General features: G+C 41.7%; 1 protein-coding gene and 1 pseudogene across 2 annotated transcripts; both read left to right on the top strand.

Moving 5' to 3' along the window:
* The first annotated feature begins 1,413 nt into the window (after positions 1-1,413).
* LOC134207454 (alanine aminotransferase 1-like) lies at positions 1,414-1,889 on the top strand (annotated as a pseudogene).
* A 5,038-nt stretch (positions 1,890-6,927) lies between these two features.
* Positions 6,928-10,400, top strand: LOC134207706 (keratin, type I cytoskeletal 9). 2 transcript variants are annotated; one of them, XM_062683521.1, is made up of 5 exons: positions 6,928-7,105; positions 7,209-8,313; positions 8,620-9,329; positions 9,392-10,004; positions 10,084-10,400. In XM_062683521.1, the coding sequence occupies exons 2-4, from the start codon at positions 7,256-7,258 to the stop codon at positions 10,000-10,002; spliced, it is 2,379 nt and encodes a 792-aa protein (XP_062539505.1). In that variant the 5' UTR covers positions 6,928-7,105; positions 7,209-7,255; the 3' UTR covers positions 10,003-10,004; positions 10,084-10,400. The 2 variants fall into 2 exon arrangements, with proteins under 2 accessions (XP_062539505.1, XP_062539504.1); XM_062683520.1 differs by having other exon boundaries at positions 6,929-7,105; positions 7,255-8,313.
* Positions 10,401-22,637: the final 12,237 nt, after the last annotated feature.

Genomic DNA, 22,637 nt, shown 5'->3' with positions numbered 1-22,637 from the left:
AATATTAGCCGAGAAAATTACACATCAATTTTGCTTCTCCACGAAAATAACGATTTCACTACTGCACTACAGAGGATTTATCCCATCCTCGTCGCCATCTTGTGGTAGCCAACGAAGCACGATACAGACTGGCACGCAGTATGGACTGAACGCGATGACGAACCAAGTGAGACTACCCGTGTGTCTTCTACCGATAATGGCGTGATCTCTCCTTGTATGTCACTCATACATGTATGAACTAGTGTCATAGTACCACAGCAACTACATTGGTACAAATTATTTTACAAATCCATCTTCTACTGCCGTAGCCCCTGGGTATTCTGGGCCCATCCAAATTTCCTCATCAGTGAAATTTTCAGCATTCTGGCCCCTTAGACCTTACTCAGCTATCAGAGGGCCACGGAAACATCCAGCGTTGGCGGCAGCTGGTTGCAGTGTTCGCAGAACAGCGCTGGCAGGTCGTATAACAGCTTGGCCAAGAACGCGGCGGAAGCGGTTAGCAATGTTGGAACTTCGGTTGGAACGTTTCCTTTAAGTTGGATTTGGCTGGTTTCGATTGGAAACTTTACCATTGACGAATACATAGACGGAGTGGTGGCCATTTTTTCGGGCACCACTATATACCCCTGGGGAGTGACGGATTACAATTATTACAATCACTCGACCATTGAGAAGCCCCTCAATTCAAATCACGTCAGTTTGACAACAGTTGTCATTTCCATTTTTGTTTACCTCCTGTTTCTGATTCAAAAATCAATTCGGCATCAACATTTCAAAAGGGCGGAACTGACAATTGTGTACAAATCTAGTTTTCATTGTAATTAGATATAAAACATCAAAATTAATAATCTAAATCAATATATTTCATAAAAATATCTAATACTATATCCACACTACGGTCGAATGACATGTTATTCGCGCTTTGGTGTTATTCGGCCAATAACATGTTTTTCGAAGGTAATATTCCCATACATTTCTGACAGTCGAATAACACCTTTGAATAACATGTTATTGCGAATAACATGATACAACTGATCGAATTTGCTGCTCGACTGAAGGGCGAAGGCCCTGCGCATGTTTTCTTGCATTCAAGTGGAATGTCATTTCACGTGTCCAATAAGCCATTTTATAAAAAGCTCAAATGACAGGAGACCTAACACTAATATTTACAATTTACAAGGAACATTTGCGAAAATGGAATGAAATGATGATGATGATGACGAATTGATGATGGTTTGCATGTAAATTTACCAAAACAAAAACCGAGCCGTTCACTCAAAATTTCGATCAGCTGATCGAATCGGTCTCGTAAAATGGCTTTGATGCGTATTATATAAAGCCGCGTGTGATTGTCACGTTGTATTAAAAACCTCGTTTTGTTTACTTTTGTTACATACGTCGTTATGAAAAATTATGCTTGATTTTGATTTCTTGTTTTGCTATCGTGTTTCTTCATACACCGGTGCGAACGAAGTCGAAATCATTCGGAAACATTTTGCTCAGTATATTCAGAACCGATACGGTGGAGCTCCGTTGGACCACAAAACCTTTCGGCCGATGTGTCCGGTGTTATCGTAGTGCTCATATCTCTACCCAGATATCCAATCGACGGCAAATTTCCCGGTGTTATAATCCCTACCCAGCAGTATCTGACCATCATGAACCGAGTTCGACATGGCCACTTGTTCTGCTATTTGGAGGATTCTAACAATGTGGACTGGACGTCTACTGAAAGATGCCAAGAAGACCTGTGAGCTGCGGATATTGCTCATCGTCACCCACGGCAACTCGACCAGACAGGTGCTGGCGTGGGAACATTAAATTTGCACACAAAAAAGGTGGTGCTGTTTGCTGATGAGGTCTATCAGGACAACGTTTACGAAAGGTAATTTGTAATTTATTTATTGTCATAACGGAAGCCTACAGGTTACCCCATATTTTAGGCCAAGGAAGAGGTATAAAAATTCAATACGTTAGAAGCTGCCGATGGACAATCAAATGGAACTGTCTCGCTCGAAGGGTGACTTTGACATTCGCGGAGGATAAACTGAAATTATCGACATGTGTTTGGATGTCAAGGCAATGCTGCTCAAGTATTTTTCGGTTCAGCTTTGCTCGATCTGCATGGATATGGTAGTGAGCTCCCAAGCCTGGAGGGCCATTGTACGATCTTTCCAAGTGAAAAAATGCCGTGCTGGCATCGTTGAAGATGCGTGCCAAGATGATGTCCAATACGTTCAACTTGATCGATGGATTCTCATGTAATCCAGTGCAGAATGCAATGTATGCTTTACTACAGTCTCGACTACCGGAAAAGACCATAATGGCGACCAAAAGACTGGACATAGCCACCCATAACGTATTCTATGCATTTCAACTGTTGGAGCAAACCGGTATTTGCCGCAACCGGCTAAGCTGAAGGAAATGCTGGCCATACACGAAAAGTTCTTCAAGTAGTACAAGTAGAGCAATCGTCTTTTATTGGACGGCCATCACGAGCAACATAGCTGAAGTCGTCTGGAAAAAAGATATTTTAGTTACTAGATAAAGATTGTCGCTGTCGTCGCTGTCCGGAACATCTTTTGCTGGCGAGGATAGGGGAGCTAAATGTCAAAGAAGGAAAATCCATACGATTTGACAGGTATGTACCACACATGTTTCGGACAGCAGAACAAAGGGAACCGAAGCGACAATCTTTATCTAGTAACTAAAATATCTTTTGTCTGGAAGTATTGCATATCACATGGAGAAACCAACTTTGGAAAAAAAAGCAAATAAAATGTTCGAAATTGGAGTTTTTTTGTTTTTATTACAAAGATGTTCAGCCCTAGGCTGGCTGATGGCACACTTCTTGTAAATTAAAATTATTGCGCCTACACAATTTAAAACTATTTTAGGATTCAATGAAAACATACTTTAATAGAAATTAGTTGAAAGACAAAATATAACAATTACATTAAATTTGAAAAAAAAAAAAATTTACTTGAACTAATTCATTGTACGCCGCCTCATTAGCCAAGCAGTTAGTTGCGTATCTACAAAACAAGACCATATTACGAGAGTGGCATACCTCGTCAGAAATTTGTTAATCTAGACGAGTTCAGTACTATTCAATTTTATTTCCCCTCGTTGTAATCTTTACAGATACGAATTCCAACCTCAACTGTAAGCCCCTCATCGGTGTCCTGTACTTGACTCGACTCAAGTACAAGACACGCCTTACAGTTGAAGACGGCCTTACAGTTGAGGTCGTAATACGTATCCGTATAGATTACGTGATGGGATAAAATGGAATAGTACTAAGCTCGCTTACGACAGAAGGTGACAGAAGTATCATGGTATACAATGAAAAAAATATGACTTGGCTTAGAAACCTTGCAGTTTATAACTGTGGGAGTGTTTCAGTTCTTAACTGGTTGCTGGTTGGGACTGGAGTTTGCTTGGCTTGGTTGGTTTTATTATTTTGATAATTTGTTGCTCTGATTGGTTTGGTTTCTTTGACTGATTAGTTTGATTGTTTTAATTGAATTAAGTTGACTAAGTTAACTGAAGATGTATTGAATTACATATTTTGATTGTCTGCTGCAATCGTATGATCCTAATTTATAAATTCCATGCAGATTGTACGAAAAACTATTTCATCAAAGAGATTAAGTTATTAAGTTATTATATAAATATATGGATTTCTGTTGATTAACTAACTTATTTTGATTGATTGCTACGATTGATTGGATTGCTTTGACTAATTGAATTGTTATGAAGTTTTAGATTTCTCTGGATGCTGGCTGGAACTGAAGTTTTCTTAGCTTGATTATGTATTTGATTGCTTCGATAATTGGTTGCTTTGACTGATGATTTAATTTGATAATTTTAATTGGATCAAGTTGGGTAATTCGATAACTTTGATGCATTGATTTTTTTATTGTCTACTCTGCCGTCATACGCATATTTGTCCCATGTTTGCAGGGATGTTTAAAGTTCGTTTATTTCAGTATTAAAAGCTCTCCAAGTATTCCAAAACTAATCCGAATACGATTACGATTTAGAATTACGAATTAGAAACAAGTCTTGAAGAAAATTCATTGATCATACATTGCATAATTGATTTCTAGAAGACATGACAGTTGGTCCTCCAATTTGGTCCAATTTGTTTCTCGGAATTCGGAAGCTACTTGATTGGAACACGTAAATTCTTTGTTCGGGATGCGGAACATGAAGATTGTTTTTTTCAGATAGCATAATTTTAATATAGTAGTTACGTAGTTAGTATATACAACCCCTAATTTTATTTTAGGCATTAAATTAGCAACTTTTGTTCAAAAGGATCGCTGAACATATGGTGAGGCTTGGATTTACATCGAGTAAGGAAAAGACATCGAGCTAAGTTCCTATAGGTACGCTTAAAACCGTTCAGTCGTAGAGCTCCGGAATTTCCTCATTCTCACAGTTCATGTCCGTCGTGGAAAGAACTTTATGCAACAGCTGTTTCTGTTCGTCACGTGTATTGTAGAACAAATCCGTATTATTGTCTATTCCGATAAGATGGTTGATCTTCAAAGTGTAGCCTTGGTTTAACAAGAATCGCTGTCGCATTCGGGAATAATCCATATTTAACTTATTCTGCGAATCCTTCCCATCGGTTCGCCTTGCGATGAAATTAGTTGTATGATGTATGGCACATCGAAACTGGTATCCTTGAGCTTACTACCAAAGTTGGTGTTGACTTAGAATGGCGCAGTATTGAGCAAAAATTTTGGCATTGAATACTATGCTTTTATTTCGCATGCTCGAAACTTGTCCGTGTTTATTATGTAGAGAAGCATCTTGGAAATTATTACTACGAGATATTCCTGTAAGAACTCCGAGGCCGTGAAGCACCTCATTTTAGCACGCTGAACACTGGTAATGTATCCTCGCTTCTAGATCTTCACACAGTTGGCTTCATTTGTTATTTATAAGGCGAGCTGATACGGATACGCAGTGCGGTTTCAACAATGTGGCTTTCTTTCTGTTGATATTGAAGTACGTACCTGAAAAAGCTACGAGTGGCATAATTAAATGGGATAATACTAACTCGTCTTATGGGTAGTGAAGACCTGATTGAAGAAGTTTTACTAAAAAGCTCTAAAATTTTTTGGCAGACGGCTTTGTGAAGTTTTTGTCCGATGAGGAAATTCATATCAGTGGTCGTACAATAATTACGTATTAATAGCCGAACAGCTCTACCGTAACCTTCCAGGACCCTGATGCTCTATTCCTGCTCATAATATTTCAAAAATACTTGTTAAATTTCAAGATCCAATTGATTCTGAAATTGGTGGGACAAATTGACTCGAGTTTGGATTTTTTCATCAAAGGTAACATGGGACAATTATGCGTAGAACGGCAGTATAGCTTTTATCAATTTACGAGTGTGAAAATTTCAACAGCAAACTCAGTAAAGTAAGGGCCCATTCACAAATTACATAACGCTTTAGGGGGTGGGAGGGGGTCTGCCAGAGCGTTACGGCCTATACAAATCTTAGAAACCGTCCATACAAAAAACGTTATTAGGGGGTGGGTGGGGGTCGAAAAGTGTCAATTTTGGCGTTATGTAATTTGTGAATGAACCCTAAAGTAAACTAAAACTGTATTAAAATCAAGTTTCAATTCAACTATAATAAAATTAAATTTTAATTATATCAAAGAATAATTTAAATTAAATAAAAAAAAAACTGAATTTTAGACTCCTGGACTATAGGGCAATGAATAATTGCCAAATATGCTCCTGATCGACGCCATTCATCATTGTCCCCGTGGTGCGGTGGGCCATCACGATGAAAACTACCACGTCCGCGGAATCCTCCACGGCCGCGGAACGGTCTTCCAGCATAGCCGTACGATGAATTTTCCTCGTATGATGCACCGCCTTCCGGATATTCGTAGTTGGGGCCGCGACGATACCCACCGCCTTCCTCAAAACCTCCACTGCGCTTTGAGAACGATGGTGTTGTTCCGTTATCATCAAAATCGATACGAATACGACGATCGGTGAGCCATGTCCAACGTTTGGTAACGAACAAAAGCATTTCCAGTTCCTGCCGAAACGAAACGAAAGGACGTCGCAAGGTGAGGGAGAAAAACAAACAGACAAACTGTCAAAACGTCAAGAGGGGTAAGTCAGCGCTCGTAAAATATTCATGTAATTCGTCACCCACGAGGGGTATTTTCTTCAAAAGGAAGAAGAAGACATGGTGCCCGATTTTCTGATGGCTTTGTACCGGACATTTCGGTCTATGTATTCGTCAATGACTTTACCGCTGGTATATGACCTGGGCATCCATTGTCGGCAGGAACGACACCCATGGAATTGCTGTTGAAGAGTCCGATGTAACTGTATAAGAATGTTTGTGCTGAACGGCTTCTTGTTTCTCGGGATTCCTAATCCAAATTACAACAATGATAATTTTATATTATTTTAAGAATCTTTGAAACAATATTAACATTACATACCTTTGCTAGCCAAAACTGTCCGTAACAAAGCGTGCGTATACATCAAACATTTTACAGCAACTGACTGATTGCATCGTGAAGTTACGTGCTTGAAAATTTTCTTTTCTTGTTATGTACTTTTTTTTACGCATTTCACAATCGCATGAGCATACTACGAAAATCGTAAAAAATACTCTCCCGTCGGTAATTAAAAGTACGCATAATTTGACGTATAGCCAATATTCTCCAAATTGAATAAAAAATACTCCTAAAATGAGTATTCCTGTATAACCGTGTGTAGCATTTTAATGATCATGACGCATCGTTTTGACACAAGGGACGTTTGGAAACGAAACATCATGCAGGCAAAAAGGGAGAAAAAAAAAGCTAAAAATTACTACATGCATGTAGCACTACATGTAGCACATTGACGACGGCGTATCGGGGCCAAAGGAACTTACCGAAGCAGCCCTCACTGAACAAAAGTGAGCACCAGAAAGAAGAAGAAGTATCGGCCAAATTGATACGAAAAAGTTAATTTTTCCTGTGAAAATTCTTCTCTTAAGTGCATTTTCTTAGCTCAAATCGTACATTGAGTTCTATTAGTGTCGGCAAACTGCAAACCCATTTCCAAGTAAGTGCTGTGGATGAGGAAAACTCGATCGGAAAAAATAAGTTTTTTTTTTTTTTTGATAACCTATCTTTTGGCTTCCTCTGCTTGTTCTACGGGTAAAAAGTTGACGGTGGCTTTTCTTCTCTTCCCCGCTGGGCGTGTGTTTGTAGGATGGGTAAGTCGAAGAAGAAGTACGAGAGCAGCAGCAGTTCCAGCTCGTCGGATGCGTCCGAGTCAAGCGACACTTCCAGTTCGGAGGACGTGGAAGTCAAGCGTCGCAATAAGAAGAAGAAGAGCTCTCGGAAGCACAAGAAGTCTGCGACGAAGACGCATGCCAGTTCGGGAACGGAAGCCGACTCCGCCAGTGAGCAGTCCAGTGACGACGCGGCAGTGAAGGCAGCTGTGGCCGCGGCCGCTGCCAAGAAGAAGCACAAGAAAAACAAGAAACAGAAGAAGTCGAAAAAGCATAAGAAACATAAGTCTCGGGCCGAGTCGGAGGATGAGAAACGAGTGCATGCGGAGGAGGAGGAGGAGGAATTGATTGAAGAGGTGGTCCAAGATCGGAGACACCGTACGGCATCGTTGGATGACTATAATAATAGGAAGGAGCGTGAAGCGTATGGACGGAGGGAACGCTCTCCGGTGGATAGAGATCGTGGTCGAGGTCGTGATCGCGACCGGGACCGGGATCGGTCCGGACCAAGCAACAGTCAACAGAAGCATACCTCCTCGAAGTGGGACAGTCCGGCGGATGGTGGAGAATACCGCCGCAAGCGGTCACATTCACCCCGGGGAGAACAAACCTCCAGTGGTGGTGGTTACAGCAGATCTGGTCAGCGCGGTCACTACGATGATTATCGGGGCAAGGCTCCACGTTCGCCCCCGCCGAGGGAATCTCCGCCGCCTCCGCCATCATCGGGCCACGGCCGGGGAGAGTATGACCGCGGCAGCGGCGGCGGCGGTGGTGGGAGAGGCGCTCGCGGCCGGGGTGGAGGCCGATACGACGATCGGCGCCATTCGCCTCCGCCTCCACCGCCGCAGCAGGAAAGACGCTGGGGCGGCGATCGGTACGAGGATGATCGCAACCGGAGCCGGGATGATTTTAGGAAGCCCTCGGGCAATAGGAGCTTTGAGGGGGACGAGCGGAGGGGATTCGAGGGCGGTCGGAGGGGTGGCCATCAGTTTACGCCGCAGTCCCAGTCGCGGGAACGCTATGACGATTATGGAAGGTGAGTGCATTTTGATGTTTTTTTTTTTTTCGGAACATTGTAAAAGGATCTTCAATAGTTGTTGATTTTGGGGATCACAAATTCTGCTTACACGATTCTATCAATATTAATCATTTAAAGAGAACAATTTCAAATTTTTATCAAATGAGGTGAGTAAGTATGGCCAGCAAATTTTTAGGAACTCGAATAATACAATTCTGACCTGCTGTATTAGGAACATTTGGATAACATTTTGGAATAAATTTGATAATTATTTAACTTTTTTTATGATTTATTGTGTCTAATTCTATTCTGATTTATCTTCAGCCGTGATCGGAATCCTCGAGATCGCTACCAGCGACGAGAAGAGTTTGATGACCGTGGTGGTCCACGCCGACGCAACTCTTCTCCGATGGGAGGGGGTCCACCGTCGCGAGGCGGTCGCAATCCAGCTATGGAACATCCAGATTTCGGCGGCCGTGGTGACTTTGGTGGTCGCGGAGGCGGCAGTGGTGGAGGTTTTCGTGATCGCTTCGACGGCCCATCGGAGCGTGGTCGGTTCGGTCGTGGCGGAGGTGGAGGCCGTGGTGGTGGGCCTTATGAACGCGGTGGCCGTGGAGGACGTGGCGGGCGCAGGGGGTTTTCCCACGCAGAGGGAGGAGGTGGCTTCCACACGGATCGTGATTTAGGCGGAGAGCATCGCAAGCCACCGCCCCCGGCTGGGTGGGGCAGAAGATCACCTCCACCGTCGCCTAGGGGATCGCCGTCGCGTTCGAGATCACATGATCGGAACGGCGGAGGTGGAGTAAGCCGTGGAAGGGGAAAACGGGTCAGTTCCCCACCGCCACCGGTGAAGATGGAACGCCGATCGGGAAATCGTGACTCGCCGCATTCTCGTAGTCGCAGCCGAAGTCCGGTGCGAGCCCCGGCTCCGTTGCCCCAGCGGCAGCGCAAGCTTCCAAAGAAGGAGGAAAAGGATGAAGATGAAGGCGACTACGAGTGGGGTGGTAAGCGAAAGCAGCCCAAGCGTGAGGCGGGTAAGTTGTTAATTGTTTGAGTGTAAAGACTTAATCTTTAAAGTATTCTTGTCCGTTTGCAGGTAGTCGTGCCGGTAGTCATGACTCGGACGAGAAGGGCCCTGAAGACAAGGAAAAGCCCAATTTCGCCCTGTCCGGAAAGCTGACAGAAGAGGCCAATAAGGTCAATGGTGTGGTCATAAAATATGCCGAACCGCCAGAATCCCGCAAACCGAAACGCCGCTGGCGATTGTACCCCTTTAAAGGTGAACAAGCGCTTGCAACGATGTACATTCATCGCCAGAGCTGCTATCTGATTGGGCGCGATCGAAAAGTGTGTGACCTTCCGATCGATCATCCATCCTGCTCGAAGCAACACGCGGCCCTGCAATACCGCTTGGTGCCGTACGATCGCGATGACGGCACCACCGGCAAGCGTGTTCGGCCATACATAATCGACTTGGAGTCGGCCAACGGGACGTTTGTGAACAACAAGAAGATTGACACCAAAAAGTACATCGAGCTGCTGGAAAAGGATGTGCTCAAGTTCGGTTTCAGCTCGCGGGAATACGTGCTGCTGCATGAGAACAGCAAAGAGGACGAGGAAGACGACGACGTGGTGGACGAGAAGGGGGCTGCCCCCAGCAATGGTGCCGCTGGCAATTCCCGGACAAAACGGGAACCCAGCGAGTAAAGGTAAGCTTGAACCAACTCGGATATGCGACTACCAAGCAGGAGAACGTTTGCTAATTCCGATGTTTTGTCTATTCAACAGAGATCGAGTTAGGCTCATGTATTGAATTCTACTCATTAATTATACACCATCAGAATAAATTGAAGAAATCAACGTCGGAGGACGCAAGAAGCATCCTCCAGCATATTCTAGAAAAGGATAATTGAGCACACAGTAAAACCCATACACATCCAGTTTTCGGAACATTACTTAAGCAGCAAAATGTCTGGAAGAATCAACTTTATTACGAACAGCTAACAACCCTCCCTCGTTAATAGTTTGTGTGTGTGTATTAGATTACTATGAACAAAACAATATCAAGAGAGGAATCAGCCAATAAAGTATCTTATTCCCAACAATCGATTCTTCGAGCACGTGTTCCGGGGGCGTCAAGCGAAGCAGAAGGCGAGCGCAGAAAATGCATTTTTTAGTAAGTTGCTGTTGGAAGCGTTAAGTCCAAAACACGAAATCTGTGATACATGCGAGCGGTTAAACAGCGGGGAGTCCTTTTTTGTCTCCTTCTGTCTGTCTATTAATGGAAGTTTGCGCAACAATAATCTACCTCAGAGGTTTTTTTTTACCCGTCGAAAACGACCGTCGACGGATAGAGCCAAGGAACAACTCATCAAGACTGAATTAGGACGAACCGGAGAAAACGACAACAATGTAAAGGAAAAAGATAGATAGCGGAACGTCGCGAGATAAAGACTGCAGTATGGTTGTGGTAATGCAATTTGTTATCGAAGAGCAGTACTGTCGAAAGCTGGAATGGAGTCACTTTTGAAGATGGGCGAGTATTCGCTTCTGACGGAGGATGGACGATAGGTCTATGTGCACCTACCAGTGGTATATCGGGATGGAAAACAACCAAAATGTGTAATGTGTCTGTAGCTGGAATGGATTGAGTTGGCGACTAATTTGCTGATGAGTTTCGAAGTGCGCAAAAATGTGCACTTTGTGCAATAGGAGAATGTAAATTTGCTTTTATCTGACCCTTTTCAACACATCAAGAGCTGTGTATTCTTCTGTTTAATTCCATCGAGTTTAAAAACTGTTTTTCGTAGAATGCACAGCACAGGAGTCATCAAAACATCGCCCAGCAAAAACACGTTTATTTGTGATGATGTTACGGAAATAATTCAGGATCTGCCTTGGAGTGCTCGATCTTCTACAGATGTAATGCTAAACAGATTAAACATCCTCAACAGGATTTGGATACCGGTTCCCCAACCGGAACATTTTCGCCGCGTTGTTTAAGCAGTTCTACAACTATTAACTGCGAGGTTTCTGAGCCAAGTACTGTTTAACACTTGTTCATCACGTGATCATCAAAAATAGTCTACGTCCAGGGAAGTCGAGGAAAATTCTCACGCAAATACCTCCTAGATAGGACCGGATTTTGAATCCAACTAGTTCATCGTGGTCTATTATTCTGACACCAATCATTGAAGGCAGTAATGGTCAACACATCCGTTGTTAAAACTCAAATAACGGATTCAGCTCACAAATGCGCTAAGCGAATTGAAATTCTTCGACGGGATGAAGTTCAAATCATTGGAAACTTTTGTTGCATCTACACCACAGCAGATTATTGAGTGGAGAACATCACAAATCAATCGTTCGTTCTATGTTGATCGACGCAGCAGCACCAGCAAAAGCAGACAATTGGGGCTTGATTTGATAATCGAACATTTTCCACACCCCAACCATCAGAATCTTCTCTCGTTTATGCAGTAAATGTGGAATGTACTGAGGACTTCTCGAGGACTGATCAATATTAGGAACACACTACATTGGAGTTTATTATTAGAGAAAAGCAACTATTGCTTGTTCTATTGAACCAAAATGAACAATTCAAACAAGACTTGTTGATAGGTAGCTCATCTCACGAAAAAAGGACAATTGCGATCGATGGATGAAAACAGTCAAGCTACTGTAATGTTGGTAATTTCTCTGACACCTCTTGCTAAAAACCTGAAAGTCCAGACTACGCCATTTCTTCATGCACGAATCAATATTGAGTCGAACGTACTTGCGTAGTGTGACGTCTCTTTTTGATGAATGGATTCGGTTTATCAATGATGAAAACAGTCGGAAGTAGTTTCAAATCGGAAAGTTTCACATCAAGCACCACTTACAGGAAACATTCCGATTCAAAATACCAACTCATCAGCAAATACACGATTGCAAAATGGATGCTATCCTACTTAACGTCGTATGTGATGAACAAAAATGAAGTTTAAAACAAACTTCACAATGAACAACAACCGTGTAAAGTGACCCGCAACAAAAACTAGTAAAAGCGCTGTGCGCAAAAAGGATAAAAAGATGAGAGTAAGCCGAAGAAAATTGCGTGGCACAGCAAATACTGAGTTTTACTCAGAATAAATACTCACTGATTCATTTCGATAGCTGAGTCTTGCTACTGAATCCTCACTCGCCACTCAATTGCGATTTTCATTGGCACAGTGAGCCCAATAATGGCGAGTAAGCGAATAGCAATAAAGGAGACGACTTTTCCTGATCAAGTGCTCTAAATGTTGCGCCTAGGTTATGTCATCGGATTAAATGGTCAGCACTGTTCTACACAGGGATTTTTAACGGATAACAACAACAACAGATAATATGCTTCGTACTGAACTACCATTGGAACGACCAGTATTTTAATGTGCCATTTTGCGCTACAAAATATGATTTAATCTACTTCACAAAATGTAAGGAACGAGCTTTAGGTTGACTGAAAAACTGGAAAGATAGTATGGAACAAAATTGGTTAATCAATCAACAATGCAGCAGATACCTGCGAGAAAACTCGGGACGATTTCGAACAAAAAGGATTTAGGACACTCGGTCGTCGGAGCAGATCGGTGACAGAAACTTCTCCTCAATTTAGAGATTGAATTTCGTCTTATTCTTAATGCTCGAGGTCCAACGTCCTCGAATACTTATGCAACTTTAAGTAATTATTTTTTCACATCAAGCACCTATTCCCTTTCAAAGGAACAACGAAACTAAGCAATCAACTTGGACAGCCAACAATAACCAACAACAGGGTTTGCAAAAATCGCTCGCAATAGTTAACGAACAACGATAAAAGAGAGGCAAAAACTTTTTGAAATCTTCACAAGCCGATCGAACCTGTAACCTGTTACAAGTGCGAAAAAACCAGAACCGGATACCTTTTTTAAACAAATTTATCATGGGGTGTAGCCCTTTCAATCGGTTGTTCATCATGGCAGCTTGTGAAAAAAAAAGTATCTCACGGTATGCTACATATTGTAAATGTATACAGAGATGATAAGTGAGAGATTTTTTCATTCTCTTTTGGATTCAAACCCTGACCAACAACCAAACGTCGACGGCAAATCTCTTTTAGCGCAACGGTGAAATTTGAAATGGAAATCTGTGCATGAATGCTGAAAATAATTCAACAAAAATTAAAAAAATTAAACCCCCATTATTCCAAAAACCAAAACAGGAGTGATCGATGAAGTGCGATCAACTACTGTAGGGGAAGCCATCCATCGTACAGCTATATGCAACAATGTTGGGAGAACCATTAATTGTACAAATTTTCTTGTACAATGATTCTCGACAGCGATCCGACGGCCACAAAGGGCACAAGGATCAATCAAGTGGAAGACGATTTGCGGACCCTTCGTATAAATAATAAATTATGCAACAATCAAGTACATTCTGTAACGGAAACACTAGCGCGAAGCACTTTCTGGAAATTCGTAAGATAAATCGTCTAACAAAAACGTACTATTCCCATTGTGAATGATGGTTATTGCAAAAGCGGTTTCAAGAAACTCATCATCGAATACAAGGATTTCAAAAATAATATATCGAGCCCAAAACGGAAGAATTTAAAGGAAAAGAATGAAGCACATTTGGAACATCATAGTTATCATCAAACAAATCAACGATTGCTGCTAATTCAACAACGTCTGAAAACAGTCATCGTAACGGAACCAGTTGAACCAACTAACACCATCAAATCACCATTCGGATTCAATCGACAGCGGCGGTTGCGGAGAAAATATCAAATATCATCAGCTTCAGCAGCAGTTGTTCGACCAATGGTAATTGTCACATCGTAGTACCTGATCTGGGACCACACCAAGGGAGTCATCATCGTATATGATACCCTCTTCCCAGTTTGAAAAAAAAAAAACAAAACCAGACAGTTCGTTGGAGAAACGAAATCAAACTAACGGGCGTCGTGCAGTGAAACAAATTATTTCATTTTGATTGTGTTTCAATCGTTATTCGGTATGTTACGTTTGTTTTTTGTAAATCCATAATGAAAGTGTTGCATTTTTTGATTCGCGCAAAGGTGTGTTGCTGGGCCCTATAGGCCTAGGTTTGTATCCAAACGGAATCCGTTAAATGATGACATGTCCTTTTGAAGTTCAGTGCGTAGACAGCAAAGTAATCCTAAATCCTGCAAATTATTGTCCATTAGTTCAGACAGTGAAAAAAATTGTTCTGTTTATTTTTTAGCCTGTTTCGTGCATCATTTCGTTTTAAGATCTCCTTTCTCAAAAATAATTAGTTTGAACTAAAATCTCTTGTTTCACAATATTTTCCTCTTTGTATACTTGATACTACAGCTCATGATTCATGCGTCTGCGCCACTCACCATTTTCTACTTTCCCTCCAAGTATTGTACCCAGCACTTTTCGCTCGAAAACCTCGAAAGCTCTCCGGTTCGCCCTTTTTTTAACTTCCATGCTTCATGTTTATAAAGGGCCACTCGCGCGCTAGCTTTCGGCTCTTAGCCGTAAACGGTTATCGGTTTATCGAAATGTTCAGTGAAGCGACGGTAAAGAATACGTTGGCTTTTCTCTTTCCGGAGAATGCCGCTCAGCCATCTCTAGCCGACATGGCCCGCTTCGTTAAACCGCTAAACGGTGACCATTCTATTATGGAAACCGCCTATAAAATTTCCGACCAAAAGTCAGTATCTATCCGGTTGGAAACCGAAGATGGAAAGAATTGCAAGCAGCTTCCTTTCAATTACACCAATGACAGGAAAGTTACAGTGCACATGTCCGTGGCGGGAGGAAATACTCGATACGTGCGGGTGTGCGACTTGTCTCCGGAGGTAACAGATAACGACTTTTATTCAGTTATGTCGAAATTCTGGAAAGTGACGCGAACAGTGCGTGAGCGATTTCCAGCCGAGTACTAGCTGGACATGTTCACTGGTGTGCGTGGGCTGTACAATTGTACCTACATGAACGTCGAGCGGGCCCTCCTTAGCCGTGCGGTAAGACGCGCGGCTACAAAGCAAGACCATGCTGAGGGTGGCTGGGTTCGATTCCCGTTGCCGGTCTTGGCAATTTTCGGATTGGAAATTGTCTCGACTTCCCTGGGCATAAAAGTATCATCGTGCTAGCCTCATGATATACGAATGCAAAAATGGTAACCTGGCTTAGAAACCTCGCAGTTAATAACTGTGGAAGTGCTTAATGAACACTAAGCTGCGAGGCGGCTCTGTCCCAGTGTGGGGATGTAATGCCAATAAGAAGAAGAAGATGAACGTCGAGCAGGATATTCCTGAGGTGGCTCACTTCCAACACCGAAATATTTACTAGAATCAGTTACGACGGTATGAAAGCAAGGCACGGCAAATGCTGGGTAAAGCGTACCATCGGTACTGTTATGATTACATTTTAATAATTGGCAACCGTGCCAAAGAGCTACTTCGCGTACCTGAAGGAATAAAATAGACCCCATCTTGCGGTCTTACCCAGTGTTACTTCTAAAATTAGATGACTTTTTTGATTACATTATTTTTGCCGTGTAAGATTGAATTTCCTCTTTTTGAATTTGCATGCTGCCTTCTGCAGCGCGCGCGTATGAACCTACGTTGTTAAATTCCCTTTTTTAGTTAAGAAATACATGTTCATCTGAGCGGACGCGTGTTTGATTGTCTTCCCAAACCGAGAAAAAATACAGTCCATTGCGAGTTAACCGAAACATTTGGTCCTTCGAGCCGGATTAAAGTGACGGTGCATAGTGTATGCGGGTTGACGAAAAAATCCTACTCGAGTGGAAAACGCGTCGCGAGTGATTCGGAGCGTTCGGAGAAATCCGACTTGCCGAAAAGTAGACACAGTGATTCTGGCGCGTGTGTAGGAAGCTGGAAAATAGTGAACCGGAGCGTCCGAAACAGATCGGCTTGCCGGTGTGACCAGTTGGTCAAAGTTAATGAAGAATAGTTCGGGAAAGAAGTGATTTCCTTGTGGAACGGTGATACGGATTGTGGCCTCGAGAGTCGTGTTAGAAAATAAGCGTGAATTCCTCCCCACGAATTACCGAAAAACCAGACGCCATTTTGTTCAAGTTTGAAAAAGTTGCTGGCGCCATTTTGTGAAGTGTTTTTTTTGCGTCATTTTGCACAGCTTGAAAAGGCCTTTGAAGGCCAGTGGTGTCAGATCGTGGCGGAGAACAAGCTGAACAGTGACTACATGAGGAAATAGAGTGAAAGATATAGGAGTGAAGAAGTGACAAAAAAGTGTGCAACAAAGAAGCATGTTGCACTCTGGTTTGCGACGGAAGTTGAAATTTCAAACTCCGAAGGAAAAGTTTTCAACGCCTTCGGGGGCCACACCATTTGCATCTATCAGGCAGCAAAAGGAAGAGCAGATGGCGACAAGGGCGAAAGCCAAAGTGACGGAGACTATTGAGGCATATGGGCAGTGTTGCAAAGCGGCTCGAGGTAAGGTTAGCCGAATAAGATCAGTGATTGAGGCAGCTTATCTTGATCATTCGAAGTTTAGCGTCCATGCTCTTAACACTTATCTGAAGACCGTGGATGGAGCGTATGCTGAAATCAATGAATATTTAAACAAGATATACCTGACTGACCCTACCCAAAGAGAAAATTTTGAACCTAAGTTCGTAGACTTTGAGGAGTTGTACGAATTTGTGAGAATTGCTTTATGCCAGATGATCGAGGAGCACAATGAGACCAAGGCAGCAGTTCAGTTGGCAGCTGCGCAAGCGGCAACAACACAAACTCCAGTGCAACACAGCCGCGCTGGTCACAGTGGCACGGAATCGACGATGCGGTTCGCCCCCACGATCGTACTGCAGCAGTCAGCGTTACCTAGTTTTGATGGGAAGTACGAAAACTGGTACAAATTTAAACAAATGTTCCGCGATATTGCCGATAAATGTGTCGCCGATTCGGCAGCAACGAAACTGCACTATCTAGATAAGTCACTTGTGGGTAAAGCACATGGAGCAATAGATCCCCAAATCATCCGAGATAACGACTATGAAGGAGCATGGCAAAGTTTAACGGAGCAATTCGAGAACCTACCAGCTCTTATCAGTGATACAATTTCGAGGCTACTGAACTTGAAGGCTATGACTAGTGACACTTTCCAGCAGTTGAAAGCACTGATCGATGAATCAGACCGCATCGTGCTTTCGTGCTGTGCGGTTCTTTCTCTCTTTGCGGAAGGAAGTTTTTAATACTACCCGAAGCTATTTTAATTTCAACGGTGCTTCTTAGCGCTATTTGTACCCACTGATCCCGTTACGATCTTTGCAAGGACCCGTGCCTTCGTTTTACGTTGGACCCGTTTGCGGAAGTAAAATTCCGACAACGGTGGTAATCCTGCAGGGACACCGTTCTGGGAAAAAACCTCTTAGAAGGTCACGTCTCCACGCTCAGCAATGAGTATTAACAAAAACAAAAGGAAGGGGGAGTCTCTGAATTCTCCACTTCCTTCTAAGAAACAAAGTTTCAAGACCGTCCTGCCAAAGCGCGGAAAAAATAGAAGGAAGCTGGAGAATTCAGATATTCCTTCAAACTCTAATGTCGGAAATAATTTTTCTCTTATCGAACTGAGCAATCAGTTCGATTTGATTAATGATGATATTGAGCAAATCGAATCTAGCCCAGGTGATTCGATTCATGCGAAAAAGCAAAGGATTCCGCCGATTGTGGTATCTGTTGCCGAGTTTTCTGGCTTTAGGAATGAGATTTTGAGTAACCTTCAGGGGATCAAGGTTTCATTTCAGATTGCTAGGAAGGGTGACTGCCGCGTTTTGCCGGGATCCTTTGACGATCGCAAACGTCTTCTTCAGTATTTAACTGAGAAGCGCCATAAATTCTTCACATACGACGACAAAACTGAGCGATTGTTCAAAGTCGTCTTGAAAGGTCTCCCCAGTGATGACAAATCACTGGATGAGATTAAAATTGAAATTTCTCAATTACTTGGATTTTCACCAGTCCAAGTAATTAAGATAAAAAGAAATCCCATTCTGGTACTTCCCAGAGGGCATTTCTCAAGAATTTTATTTAGTTCATTTTAACAAAAGTGAACTAAATAATATGAAAAGTTTAGAAAAGGCCTGTATTATGTCTCATGTCCGTGTTACATGGGAACATTTCCGCAGGCCTGGGGAAATTCAAAAACCCCACCCAGTGCCGTAAGTGCCAAAAGTGGGGTCATGGAACCAAACATTGTCACATGGATGCTAAATGCATGATTTGTGGTGGAACCTCTCACGCCAAGGACGCATGTCCTGTGAGAGAAGATTCCAATAAGTTTAAATGTGCTAATTGTGGGGCAATCATAAATCCAATTTCTGGGAATGCCCTTCACGCAAGAGTTTTGAATTCCCGTGCAAAATTGATGACGGGAAATTCCAATCGGATCCCAGATTCGACGGGTAGAAATTTTTCAAACGCTCAAATTTCGAAACCGGTTACCGGTCGAGCAATTCATACCCACCACAATTCACAAACAAATTTTGCCGCTCGTCAACGGGTAGCAAGCACTTCAGTAAATTCCAATTTTTCCAATGTACCTACGTATGCAAACATCGCTGCTGGTAGACAAAATTTCTCTTCTCAAAATGAGGTTTATACCCATGTCCCAACGGAAAATAACGGTCATGTTGCCGATTCAAGTAGCATGACTGCTTCCGATTTTGATTTTTTAACTGAACAATTGCATCACATGATTGATGCAATGTTCAAAGCAAATACCATTCCTGAAGCTGTTCAGGTTGGTATAAAGTACACACAAAAAATTGTTATCGGACTCCGTTTCAATGGATCCAAATAATTGTGTGAAAGTTCTAAATTGGAATGCCCGCTCTCTAAAGGGTAAGGAAGATGAATTATTCAACTTCCTTTCAGTTCATAATGTGCATATTGCCATTATAACTGAAACGTATTTAAAACCAGGACTCTCCATTAAAAGAGATCCAAACTATTTTATCTACAGAAATGATCGTCTTGACAGCGCCTGTGGTGGGGTCGCCATTGTCATTAATAGACGTATCAAACATAAATTATTTTCTTCGTTTGAAACCAAAGTTTTTGAAACCTTGGGAGTTTCTGTTGAAACAAATTTTGGACAATTTTCCTTCATTGCAGCCTACTTGCCTTTTCAATGCAATGGGCAGCAAAAGAATTTGTTGAAAGCTGATCTTCAAATTCTGACTCGCAACAAATCAAAATTCTTCGTAATTGGTGACTTCAATGCCAAACACCGTTCATGGAATAATGCTCAAAGCAATTCCAATGGTAAAATTTTATTTGAAGATTGTTCTGCGGGATATTATACTATTCAATATCCCAATGGACCAACTTGTTTTTCTTCCAGTCGAAATCCTTCTACAATTGATTTAGTTTTAACGGATTCAAGTCAGCTGTGTGGCCAATTGGTAACTCATGCTGACTTTGACTCTGATCATCTTCCTGTGACATTTGAAATCTCACAAGAAGCCATTTATAATCCAATCAGCTCTACTTTTAATTATCATAGAGCTGATTGGGATTTATATAAAACGTATATCGATAGGAATTTTGATGTTGATATTCCTCTCGATACCAAAAGTGATATTGATAATGCTCTCGTATCTTTGACAAATTTAATTGTCGAAGCCAGAGGCATTGCAATTCCTAAATGTGAAGTTAAATTCAACTCCATTATTATTGACGACGATCTTCAGCTACTGATCCGTCTTAAAAATGTGAGAAGAAGGCAATACCAAAGAACTCGCGATCCCGCGTTGAAAGTTATTTGGCGAGATTTGCAAATGAAATTAAAAACGTTTCGCTATTCTGAGAAATACCAACTTTGAGAATAATGTCTCGAAGTTGGATCCCAGTTCGAAACCCTTTTAGAAATTAACAAAATTCTTAAAAACCTCAAAAGCCAATTCCAGCGCTTAAAGAGGGAAATAAAATTTTATTAACAAATGGCGAAAAGGCTCAAAAACTTGCTCAGCAGTTCAAGAGTTCCCATAATTTTAGTTTAGGTCTCACTAGTCCAATTGAGGATAAGGTTACACGGAGCTTCGAAGACATTCTGAATCAAGAGAATGTTTTTGACCCTTCGTTGGGAATTAATGTGGAAGAAGTGAGATCTATTACTAGAACATTTAAAAATATGAAAGCCCCGGATGATGATGGTATTTTCTACATACTTATCAAAAACTTCCTGAGAGCTCTTTATCCTTTTTGGTTATTTATTTAACAAATGTTTTCATTTGGCATACTTTCCAGATCAATGGAAAAACGCCAAAGTTATTCCAATTTTGAAGCCGGACAAAAATCCAGCTGATGCTTCTAGTTATCGCTTAATCAGTTTGCTTTCATAAATAAGCAAACTGTTTGAAAAGATTATTTTAAATAGAATGATGGTTCATATTAATGACAATTCTATTTTGCTGATGAGCAATTTGGTTTTCGCCATGGGCATTCAACCACCCATCAGTTATTAAGAGTAACGAATTTAATTCGGCTCAACAAATCTGAAGGATATTCGACTGGAGTTGCTCTTCTTGATATAGAGAAAGCATTTGACAGTGTTTGGCATGAAGGTTTGATTGTAAAATTGATGAATTTTAATTTTCCTCTGTACATCATTAAACTGATCCAAAATTATTTATCAGATCGCTCACTGCAGGTAAACTATCAGAATACTAAATCTGATAGATTACCTGTAAGGGCTGGTGTCCCCAAGGCAGCATACTGGGGCCCATATTGTATAACATTTTACTTCTGACTTACCTGTTTTACCACCAGGGTGTCGAAAATCTTTGTTTGCAGATGACACGGGACTCTCAGCCAAAGGGCGAAGCCTTCGTGTCATTTGTAGTAGATTGCAAAAAGCTTGGATATTTTTTCCACTTACTTGCAAAAATGGAAAATTTCCCCGAATGCTTCCAAAACTCAGCTTATAATTTTCCCACATAAGCCGAGAGCTTCTTATTTGAAACCTTCTAGCAGACATATTGTCACTATGAATGGGGTTCCAATTAATTGGTCTAGCGAAGCTAAATATTTAGGACTTCTGCTAGATCAAAATTAACTTTTAAAAATCACATTGAAGGCCTTCAAGCCAAATGTAACAAATATATTAAGTGTCTATATCCACTTATAAACAGAAAATCAAAACTTTGTCTTAAGAACAAACTTTTGATTTACAAACAAATTTTAGACCTGCCATGTTGTATGCTGTGCCAATATGGACTAGTTGCTGCAATACCAGAAAGAAGGCACTTCAGAGGATTCAAAATAAAATTCTGAAAATGATTCTGAAGTTGCCTCCGTGGTATAGTACCAATGAACTTCATAGAATTTCTAATATTGAGACATTGCAACAAATGTCCAACAAAATAATTTCCAATTTTAGACAAAAATCGTTGCAATAGAAGATTGCAACGATTAACTCCTTGTACCCTTAGTATAAAATAGGTTAAGATTAGTTTAAGTTGAAAACATTGTAATTCCTACATGGTTCAATTCAACCAGAGGAAAATTCTAACTGCCAGAGGCAATTGAAATGTATTAATAATAACTAAAAAGTAACATAGCAAATAAGGATGATAGTGTTAAGAAAACACGGAACACCTAGTCTAAGAGATAAATGCATGTATTAGATAATTAGCAAATAAAATTAGTTAAAAAAAAAAAAAAAAAAAAAAAAACTGGTCGATGAAGCAGAAAGGTGCATCAATTCATTGGAGTTTCACAACATGAAAATGGAAAAGCTCTCTGAAGCCATTGTGATCACGTTGATTTCATCGAAATTAGATGCTGACACTCGGAAAATTTGGGAATCGAACGTGAAGCGGGGGCAACTCCCTACATATAAACAGCTGATCTCCGTCCTTCGCAACCAGCAACATGTCTTGGAGCGTTGCGAAAGTGTTAAAGGTATACAGAAAGCTCGTGCGCCACACGCGGCTGGTCGCTCTACTCAGATCAGCAAAGTGCACACAACAGTGATCCAAAAGGGGAATCAATCCTGTCCTGTTTGTGAGGATAAGCATCTAGTGGAAAACTGTGACTTATTCAAGCGCAGTGATGTGAAGGTTAGATTTGATAAGGCAAAGCAGCTTGGACTGTGTTTTGCTTGCCTTAAAAAAGGACACCGTACAAGCGATTGTTCAGCGAAGATAAAGTGTCCGAAGTGCACTAAACGGCACAACGTATTGTTACATCCAGAAGAAAAGCGTGTACCAGAAAGGAAGGAAACGCCAATCCTTGATGGAGATGCTGGCGAATCCAAGGAAGGTGCACCGACAACAGTTGCAAAGTGTGTGATTCC

This window comes from Armigeres subalbatus, chromosome 1 (genome assembly GCF_024139115.2).
Source record: "Armigeres subalbatus isolate Guangzhou_Male chromosome 1, GZ_Asu_2, whole genome shotgun sequence".
In the NCBI taxonomy this organism is placed as follows: Eukaryota; Metazoa; Arthropoda; class Insecta; order Diptera; family Culicidae; genus Armigeres; species Armigeres subalbatus.
This window is presented reverse-complemented; position numbering and strand designations above follow the sequence as displayed.